This window comes from Ziziphus jujuba, chromosome 9 (assembly GCF_031755915.1).
Source record: "Ziziphus jujuba cultivar Dongzao chromosome 9, ASM3175591v1".
Taxonomy (NCBI): Eukaryota; Viridiplantae; Streptophyta; class Magnoliopsida; order Rosales; family Rhamnaceae; genus Ziziphus; species Ziziphus jujuba.
This window is the reverse complement of record NC_083387.1, coordinates 12,492,089-12,503,497: the sequence shown is the minus strand read 5'-3', so window position 1 is coordinate 12,503,497 and position 11,409 is coordinate 12,492,089. Positions and strand designations below refer to the sequence as shown.

The window sequence follows — 11,409 nt, the reverse complement described above, 5'->3', positions numbered from 1 at the left end:
ATATATATTTCTTTCTAATAAAAATTATACTGGTACCCTAACAGATGAAAATATATGAAAGTGGAAATGAAATACATCCATAGACAAATGGTTGAGCGTGTAATCAGTTTTTTTTTTAATAATTAACAATTTTATGCTCTCCTTGTTTTTTTTTTGTTTTTTTTCCTCTGCCTTCTTTAGTCTTAAGTTTTTTTTCCCCAAAATACCCTTTATTAGAATGCATGTGACTTCCTCATTAGGCTTTTTACATTCAAATTTTAAATGGTACTAAACTTCTAAAATGATAATTTATGATGCAATGTATGACTTTTTAAAGTTGTAGAGCAAAATGAAAAATACCGTATATTCAAGGGGTATAAAATGCATTTAACCAATGAAATATTTATTATAACTTCTCTTAATTATTTTTGTGAAAAAAAAAATTCTCTTAATTATAATTTTACTCGAAAAATATTATTAAAATGGCATATATAAATTTTTTTTTTTTAAATAATAATTTGAGATTGGCTTAGTTGAAGGGACCATGTGCTTTATGATCCAAGTGGATATCTTTGTCACAGTCTTGAGAGTTGAACTGCACCAACCTTACAATATCAATAAATAATGTGGACGCTTCATCTGCCAAAATTAGGTGCTATGTTATTTCACATGCTCGGTCCATAGATATGCAAAAAATCATATTTGTGTGTGTGTGTGTGTCTCTCTCTCTCTCTCTATATATGTTAGTTCCAATATTACTAATACTGTTTGCACGTCTTTCTCATCATTGATAAATCTTTAAAAAAATAAACCTTGCCCTTGAATCATTGCATAAAATAATCCATTAGAAATATAGTTATGCATGGATGGTTTTTTTTTTATTTTTTGGGGACGTAGCATGGATAGTTTAATTAAAAAAAAAGAAAAAATTAGGGTCAAATATATACCACATACCAAACTACATGCGTACGTTTATTTTGTCTGCTAAAGCATCCATACTTCATTCAAACCATCTAGCTCTACTCGCTAATCAAACTCCTGAATTTGAGGAGGAAACGTAAAATCTAAAATGAATCATCCAAGACCATTGAAGCGGTTTCAAAGTCATTGAAAGGTGTTTCATGTGCCAATTTTTTAACATTAGATTTAATAAATCATCCTGCCCATTTAAATTGTCTAACGTAATGATGTAAATTCGATAAATATTAAAAATATACGTTATAACTGATTTTAACTTTTCATTACCCTGCATCTTTTATACACTATTATATGGTTTCAATAACAACATGATTTGTCAATATGTATAAAATATACAAGTAAAAAAATACAACATGAATTGTCAAAATATATAAAATATACAAGTAAAAAAATATTGTTATTTACACTTATATTTAAAAAATTATGAATTCAAAACATAGGAGGAAAAAAATTGTCAATGATAAAAAAAAATCCAATTGAAACAATTTTCATAAGGTTTAATGAAGAACTTATTTGATTTCTTATAGTAATAGTAAACATATAGACAATAGATTAATTTGATTTTATCATGGTTAATAGTAAAAAAATAAAAGAAATTGAATCAGTCAACGATAGATTATTTATTGTGTGATGTATGCAGTCACTAATTATGAAATTTAATAATCACTCTCCCACCTGAGAAATAATTAATCACTGCAACTTATGAAAAAGGATTGACGAATAATTAACCAATGCTTTTACTAGTCTCTATTTTTTTTACTAGTCTTGATCTTTATGTATATAAATATATATATATATATGTATCTAAATTTGTCAAAAGCAACTGTTAAAATAATTGAATTAGATTTCGTAATCTCAAAGATGGAGTACATGATCTTATCACGTTGAAGACGGATCAGTAGCAAAACCCACTGTTGCCTCAGAATCCTAAGTTGGAGTTCTCTTGCGGTGACAATGTCCATTGTCGGCTCAGATAGATCGATTATATAAATAGATAAATCAAAAACGAAAACAGTAAAGCACAGCTGCCCCAAAACAAAAAATTGTCAAACCATAGGCTCTCATAATTCGTTATAATTGTTGGGCCTTTTTTTTTTTTGGGGTAATTTCGTTATGTTGGTCTTGTGTAAATTGACATTAGATGAAATAGTACCACCGACACTGCCATATTCCACATACCACATTTACCTAATTTACACCAACATACAACTGCTTACCCGCTATTTCTTATTACATTCTCTTTCAAATTATTGGTACTTTTGACCACGCTTCCTTGTTTTTGGCCCACAACAAATTCCAATAAAGTAGCTTTCGTAGTTTTGTCTGCAAATTGGTTAATGTCAACACTTGTCTGTTCATCTGTGGCAGCCTGAATGACAGTTCCAAATCCAAAAATAATCTAAATTTCTACGTTGAACCTCTTTTTATTTTTTATTTTTGTCCTTGGATGCACCATTATTGGTTTTTACACAAACTTTGTTTCCAAAGTTAAAATTTATGAGCGAAACGAAGTTTATTTTATGAGCAACCCATAAGCAATATTCATATGGAGCATTTGATTTTGGTCCAACAACCTCGCCATTATTTATTTTGCGACCCTACGAACATGGTGCATGGGTGGTAGAAATTGGTACCAGAAATCAGAAATAAAAAACTACCTAATTGTACCCACAATTCCAAACATTGATGGGCATTTTTTTATGTACTAAAACTTCCAATCCCAGCCATGGAGATTCAGATAATCAGAAAATATTATATTGTGAGCTAAAATCTTAATTACTGTGTACAAAACTACAAAAATATATATTTTTTATGACAGCTGATAGATGCAAAAATCATTTTACATTTCTTTATTAGCTTAAAACTTATTAAAAAAATAGAAATAAAAATATTTAATCGACTAAGAATCTGGCACTCTCTAAGACTTCGGTTTTCCACCATAGGCTTGTTTGCATATTGAATTGGGTTTCTGGGAAGGCAAACACAGCTGTGAAGCAGTTGGACAGCTTTGCAGGCAATTGTCTCCCAGGCTGCCAGAGACACCCGATTGACCGGAAAAGAATGCCGGCGGTGGCTGTCCGATCAAGAAATTACCGTCCAAGTACAATCTTCTCAACGACTTCTTCTGACTGTACTCCAGTGGTATTTTGCCACGCAACCGATTGTAACGAAGTGAAAGCGACGAGAGCAGAGGATAACCCACGAAATTCACAGGGACGTACCCTTCGATTCTGTTGAAACCCAAATCCACCGCCACCAGGTCGCTGCTGCTGCTTCTTCCCGGGCTCCAGATCTCGACACGTGTCAAGCTGTTATTGGCCAAATCGACCTGCTGGAGCGAAGGCAGTAGAAAAAACCAGGCTTCCAACGTCCCGGTGATCGAGTTCTCACTGAGTTCAACCACTTCCAACCCAGTCAACCCGTCGAACGACGATTTCGTCAGAGACCCAGATAGCGAATTCCCTTTCATAGCAAGCTCAAGCAAGTTCGATGGGAGTTTGGGAATCGAGCCGGTGAGTTTATTGAAACTCAGATCGAGCCGCCGCAAATTGGACAAAGAATTAATAGAACTGGGAAGAAACCCAGTTAGAGAGTTGTGCGAAAGGTCGAATGCCTCGAGCGATTTGAGCTGAGTCACAGACGGAGGGATCGAACCGGAGAACTGGTTGGATCGGAGAGTCAACGTCTGAAGGTTGGAGAGAGAAGAAATCGAAGAAGGAATTGGACCGTAGAAAGAGTTATCAGCGAGGTCAAGAACCGTAAGCTGGGTGAGTTTAGAAATGAACGGAGAGAGAGTGCCGGAGTAACCGGCGGGGTCGAGAGTGATCTGGGTGATCCGAGTGGAGTCCGGACTGCAGGAGAGACCGCAGGTGAAGTGGGTCCGGCGAGGGAAAGCGCATGGGTCGGTGGTGAAGTCCCAGGAAGCTAAGCAGGACCATTGAGGAATGGAGGAGGTTTTAATGGAGGCTTTGAAGGCTTTGAGAGCGGAGACATCGGAGGGAGAAGTTAGGCCATGGACGAGGTGAATATGGGTGCTGAAGAAGAATTTGAGGAGAAGAAGAAGGAGGAGGGAGATGAAGCGTGACATTTTTTTTTTTTTTTTTTGTTTCTGTGCGAATGTAGTAGGGATTCAACAATGGCGAATAGAAAGAGGAAGTGGTTGAGAGCAAGTGGGGGGTGGGTGTAGCTAGTAGTGGAAAGTGGGATTGTTCATTGCTTTGAGAGAGTGTCTGGTTGGAGGGCATTTTGAAATTTTGAGAGGGGTGGTGTTGGTCGTATCGTACACGTAGATATTTAGTTATTTATTTAAATTAATTTTGTTGAAGCAAAAAATAAATAAATAATAAAAAAATATATTTTAAATAGGTAAATTCGTTGTCCTAAGGAAGAGTAATGCGCATGCTTCTCCCGGACTTTTCTCTGTTGGCTCGTCTCCCTAGACTTTATGAAAATATCTCTCTACATAATCCTATGTTTGATTGTTTTCATCTCTTTGCCACCATTTTTACTCTGAATTTTGACCATTCTAGTGCGGCTTAACTTTAATCCTAGAGATATACCCTTATGTCAAGGAAACCCTTTTTTACTTTTTGAAAATGTTAATCTTCAAAAAATTGATGAAAAGCTAATGTTTAAAAGATTGACGAAAATATAATGATTAAAAAAAAAAATTGATCGAAGAAAAGTTAAAAGGATGTAAATATAATAATGTAAGATAATATTTTTGAACCTGAATGGATCCAATTGAACTCATATCAAACATCCAAAGAATTATATGACATTAGCCCTAATTTCAAACATCATGAAGAAGGGTCATTTCGTTATGCAAAGTTATTGATTTTTCTACTTAATTTTGGTGTTTACATGAAATTTTTTTAAATGCAATTAATGTATATATATATAATACGGTTCCTATTCAAAAATCTAGAAATTTAATAAATTTAATTTTAACCATTGAATTACAAAAGATTAAATTTGAATTTTAAAAAACTATGTGATTATTTTTTTAGACGCCCACTTCACCTCAAACTATCTCCAACGTTTTTTCTTCTTTCACATGAATGATTAACAAATTCGTTCCTCTATTAAAACTTCATCGCCTCCAGTTCAGGATAAATGGTTCCATATATATATATATATATATATGTTTACAAACGCTGAAGGCATGGTGATTTAATATACTTTATATAATTAATTTGAAAGTTGCTGTTCTTTTTTTTTTTTTTTTGCAAGACTTAATATATTCGGGTTCCAGATCCAACTAAAGCGGGCAAAAATGCAGTCCAATAAGATGTAACTGGTTGTCATCTAGCTCCAGCTCCAGCTCCAATTTCTCTTCATTCTCAGAGTCACAGACCCATTCCGATTGGGTTGCTGGAAGATACTCCACCCTTTGTATTTTATAGGGTCCTGCCACAAAAGGGTTCTTCTTGATATTGAAGGAGGTTGTTCCATGTTGGGAATGAAAACAGGTATTGAAAGTATGTGGAATCCACTTTTAATTTGGTGTATATTGGTTATGTTTATAGCAGTGGCTGTGGAGTTTTAACATGAGGAATTTCTTATGGGAAGAACAGAAAACGGTGGAGAGGATATGATTTATGAGGTGAGTGCAAAAGGGCGGGGGGGGGGGGTTGGTGTGGGGGAAGTCACATGGTTTTCTAAAACTCAAATTTAATCTGACTTATGATGTAATTCAATAGTCAAAATTAAATTTTTAAATTTTAATAAAATCCAAAATTTTTGGATAGGAGTTTCACTATGCATATTTGTTACAATAAAAAAGAAAGCAATGAACTTTACCCAATGTAGCAATTGGACTATCATAGACAATAAATGAGATTCGGAGTTTAAAATACATTATTCCTGATGATAAGAATAGAATTTTCTATTGGTTTGTTAGGCTCTTAGCCATTTGGTGTGGGCATTGATTGATTGATGGTAACATAAATTTTACTTTTTTATTTTTTTTTCCCTCTTTAACGAAAACATATTTACGCTAAAGTAATGCATTCGATGATATTACCAAAAAAAACAAAAAAATGCATTCGATGTGGACATAAAGATATCAAAAGCAAGTTAACATGATGATGGTTTGGTAACTTTGGTTGGGGTTGTATAGTGCATGCATTTGATTCTTAAATGTGTGTGAACATTGAATTAATTCATGGTCCATCCGCTATGCAAATCCATGAAGATGATTAAAATTAGTTTTTGCATAATGATGGTGATGGGCTAAATGAAGCCAATTTTTTTAGAAAAAAGTGATAAATATGTATATCCAGAAGAAGGGAAAAAAAAAAGAAAAATAAAAAAAAAAGGCCAATTGGAATGATCTTAGAGCATCTTCAATGGATGTGTGCATTAGTTCTGTCAAACTGATGTGGCAACAAAAAGAATAGAAATTGTGAAGGATATTGTCTATTTTTGGAAGTTCTGTTAGATATGCTGAGTCAGCATTTTATTTATTTTTATTGATTTTTGTTAAAAGAAAAAAAAAAACTTCTGTGTGAGTTTTTAATTTTTTTAATTAAATATAATTTTAAAATAAAAAATTACATATTAATATTTTAGGATATTTTAAACAGAAGCCATTGAAGAGAAATTATCTAAAATATTATTTATTAAATAGAAAAAATATTATATAAATATGAACACTTTTCAAAATTAATGCCACATAAATTTCAATAAAAAAAAAACCATTAGAGATGCTCTTAGTGTTCATGTTATAGTATAATATCTTCTTAATTATAAATCAATTTAAATGTGTTCACACATTAACTTTTCATATAATTTTATTATTTTTTTAATATTATTATTTTTTTAATAAAACAATGATTTTTATCATAGATTTCTTCCCATAGTGACTTTTTATATAATTTAATTTCAATCCACATACTATTATTATATTTAAATTAAAAGAATAACAATAATAATAAAAACTTAAATTCAAAATAGGACGACCCAACGACCAAAAAAGCGAAGTTTACAGGAGGTGGCCAAAAATTGCCATAGGTGAACAAAAACTAATCAATGAAAAAGCTAGAGTGAATGAATAAATATAATAAGAGCATCTTTAATAATTCTATTCATTAGAAATTGTTGTGGCAAGCAATTTGAAATTTGTTAAAACTAGATAATATAATATTTATTAATAAATAATGTTTATTTAATTTTTTTTTTAAAATATTATATTTAAAATTTTAAATAAAATAAATTAATATACTATAAGATAAAATGATAGAAGAAAGAAGTAGACGGAATTGATAAAGAAAGAGTGGGAGAAAATATTGAATTCATGAAGTAGAAAGTCTATTAGACATCTTGTACTTTTTTATTATCATCTTATCTTAATAGACTTCTTATACAATATTATTAGAATTTTTTATTTTTATTTTTTTTGAAAAACTGTCAATGTACGCTCTAACTTAAATGTTGGGTAAAAGTAGGGTTGAAAAATCCTAAATTTTGTTTGATTACCCTACGCAAGTCAAAGTTCGCAGACCACACGGAAAAAGAAAAAAATCCAAAAGTTTTAATCTTTATATAAAAAATAAAATAAAATGCTAACCAATATTAAAAATAAAGGTTCAATGTAGTTGATTTTTGTTACAATTAAAATGATATTTGATTGTGTAATTAAAAAACAAATTATATATGATTGAACATTTATGACGTAACACAAGAATGTCCGTGCGTGAGAATTAGCTGCCCGTATGGCCTGAATCGAGTGGCGGGATGCTCGAACCCACTTTGAAAATTCTTGTGGCCCACATCGTAACCTTTCTTGGAGGCTGTTTGGCAGATCTTCAATGATAAAAAATAAATAAATAAACAAAAATGCAAGGTTTTTAGGTTTTAGGAGGGTGGATATCTATACATACATATATATATATATATATATATTAAAAATATATTCATATTTGAAGTAGATGAGTAATTTTATCATCTTTGTTTGAAATGATAATTGTAAAAGTTTCAAAAATTTAAATAAAATTAAAGGATTATATTTACACATATGGATTAATACTTTTATTTTAAGAAAAACAATTCTTTTATTCTATATGGACTAATATACTCTTTTGGGTGTATATGGACTAATACACTCAATGAAATTCATAATTCACAAACATTTCATACAAGTTCAAATATAAGGCATTTCAAAAAAATAAAAAATGGAAAAGAAATGTTCAAATTTAATAATATATTTATAAAAAAATATAAAAGAATATATATATATATATATATATATATATGTCTTTAAGAACACATATATTTTTACAATATCTAATATATATTTTTACCATATCTAATATATAAATCCTTACTCTTTGTGCTACTTTGCGCCGAGGTGTTAGCTATCTCCTCCCTTTCTCTCGCCTCCACGGCCTATCCCACCATCCACGGCACCGTCGACATCAGTATCTCAGTCGTCGACGACGATGGTCTTATCCCTACTTGCTGGGAGGTCTATGGCGGTGGCCGAATCTTCGATATCAGTAATTGGTGCACCACGAACATGCCAGCGTTTGAACCGACGACAGAATCAGCTTATGTGAACGTTAACAAAAATAGCTTATGATAGCTAGCATAAGATGTCTCAATCTTCTATAATTAACTTAGCGTAAGTTGCAATAATAACTTACGTGACATTGTAAGATGTCTCAATCTTCTATAATTAATGTTAAAGAAAAATATAAATACCCCGTTATCCAACTATATCATGTCGTAAAAGTTCCATGAATTATGATAGCTAGCATCACTCGTTTTTAAATTGTAAGTTTTGATTGACTCCTTATCCTACTTGATTATAGTCTTGACCATTTAAATGTCTCCATGTCACATACGCTTGTAGCTCATTAAAGATTAATTTCATGCATGGTTAAAATAATGATTATAGTGCGACAAAGATGCAAGTTCTTTTGAATTTATTAGTTTTCTCGCAATGTTCTTGTTCTAATATGTGGCAAAATATAAAAAACAAAGTTGCAAGTTCTTTTGAGTTAATTACATTATCTCGCAATATTCTTGTTCTAAAATGTGGCAAAATATAAAAAGCCTATATGCATCTTAATTAGGTAATCTACTCTAGATGTATGGTTATACTAACGATGATTGGAGCAACATACAGAGTTTCACTAATTAGTTATATAAAGTGAGCTTATGAAGTAGATCCATGCCTTATGTTGAGATTCATAGCTCAAACAGAAAAAAATGTCTAACCATGAGATGATACTGTTCGGACATATTGATTCTAGATTCAACTAACCTCCTCTGATCTATGTGTTAGGTGAATTTATCCATATCTAACATGTCATAATAGCTTCCCCTCCACAACATTTTTATTCTGTGTGGAGAAGATTGATTAAATACTGTGTAATAAGGCACAAACACAAGTTGTATTTTACTTGGTGACTAGTTTGTCAGTTGCTAGGAACCTTACAAAATCAGCTGGTCCCATTCCATAGCTAGTATTTATTATTCTTGTTTTGTATTTGTATTTGTACTTGGGTACAATATAATCTTCTTATTTTATTCTTCTTTTGCTGAGAATATGATATGAACTTCTTACAACTGAAGTGATGAAGTCCTTAAACATTCCCAAGGGAGTGCGCACGTCCTGTACTTTTCAGGACCTTAAATATTGAATTTATATCAAACCTCCAAAGAATTTGAATGGTATTAGCCCTAGTTTCAAACATCATGAAGCAGGGTCTCTTTATTATGGGAAATTATTGAATTTTCTACTTAAATTTGGTGTTTACATGAAATTTTTTAAACGCAGTGGATATGTATACAATAAACAAATATAGCAATGAGCTTTACTCAATGTAACAAGTGGAATGAGATATACAATATATGAGAATCAGAGTTTAAAATGCATTATTCCTCATGATAAGAAAAGAATTTTTATTCGTGTGTGAGGCTCTTAGCCATTTGGTTTGGACATTGATTGATTGATGGTAACATATATTTTACTCTTTTTTTTTTTTTTTCTTTTATGAAAACATATTTACTTTTAAGTAATGCGTTCGATGACATTACCAAAAAAAAAAAAAAATGCATTCGATGTGGACATAAAAATATCAAAAGCAAGTTAACCATGATGATGGTTTGGTAACTTTGGTTGGGGTTGTATAATGCATGCAGCATTTTATTCTTGAATGTGTCTGAACATTGAATTAATTCATGATCCATTCGGTACGCACATACATGAAGATGGAGATCATTTAGATTGGTGTTTGGATGATGATGGCGATGGGGTAAATAAAGCCAATTCCATTAGATCAGTGATTAATATATATACAAAAAAAAACCAATTTGAATGATTCTAGTGTTCATGTTATAATGTAATATCTTTTTAATTATGAACCAATTTAAATGTTTTAACACATTAACTTTTCATATAATTTTATTTTTTTATATTACAAATAGAAAATTCGAACCTAAATCATTATTTAAAAAAACAATAGTTTTTACCATTGAACTCTTCCCATATTAACTTTTCATATAGTTGAATGTTAATTTCGTTGCACGTGATACTTTTATATTTAAATTAGGCCTGACAACGTAATGTGTTAAATTGTGTTCATGTTACATCGTGTTCGTGTGGAATTCAGTTAATCCAAACATAAGCCGTTAAGCTTTCATATGAAAATAGATAAATCCAAATCTATTCGATAAATTATCATGCAACTCATCATCCAACCCATTAACCTATTTGCGGTAAATACAAATTTGAAAATTTAAATTTCACTTAGTTTTGAAATAATAAAATAATATTTTTTAAAAAAATTACAAAAATTCTTATTTATTTTTATATTTTTTAAAATTTAAACTAAAAAAAGAACAAATTAATACATGTTTAACAATATATTAAGTAATTTTGATATTATAAAATTATATAATTACCAAAATATCTTTTTTTAATGGGTCTAATAGGTTTATTGTATTTATCGTATTTCATCCGTTAAAATCCATTAATTTATTAGATTTTATTGGATGACACTGATACGGATTCGATATAATATCTTCAATCTAAATCCATAAATTATCATATGAATCCGTATCGTTTTATCGTGTCATGTAAAATTTTATCCGACTTAACTTAAATTGAAAGCATTTCAATAACAGTAGAAACTTAAATTCCAGATAGGACCACTGAACGGCCCAAACAGAAATTATATTTCCTTTCGATTACCCTAGACAAGTCAAAGTTCATAGACCCCACGGAGAAAAGAAAGGAAAAAAAAAATCTAAAAATTTAATCTTTATATGAAAATTTTAAAATCTAATAAATATTTTTAAAAAAAGGTTCAATTTCGTCGATTTCTGTTAAAATTAAAATTATATATATATTTAAATTAAATTAAAATTATATTAGATTTAAATGACACAATTTAAGAATGTTCGTGGATGAGAATTAGCAGCCCGCATGGCCCGAGTTAAGCC

General features: G+C 30.7%; 1 protein-coding gene across 1 annotated transcript; it reads right to left on the bottom strand.

The window, feature by feature from the left end:
• Positions 1 to 2,690: 2,690 nt before the first annotated feature.
• Positions 2,691 to 4,236, bottom strand: LOC107426967 (leucine-rich repeat receptor-like serine/threonine-protein kinase BAM1). The gene has a single exon (XM_016037290.4). The coding sequence runs from the start codon at positions 4,043 to 4,045 to the stop codon at positions 2,876 to 2,878; it is 1,170 nt and encodes a 389-aa protein (XP_015892776.3). The 5' UTR covers positions 4,046 to 4,236; the 3' UTR covers positions 2,691 to 2,875.
• Between the last annotated feature and the right edge of the window lie 7,173 nt (positions 4,237 to 11,409).

Excerpts from the sequence above, each read along its gene's own strand:
- LOC107426967 (XM_016037290.4), bottom strand. The coding sequence starts at position 4,045 with ATGTCACGCTTCATCTCCCTCCTCCTTCTTCTTCTCCTCAAATTCTTC.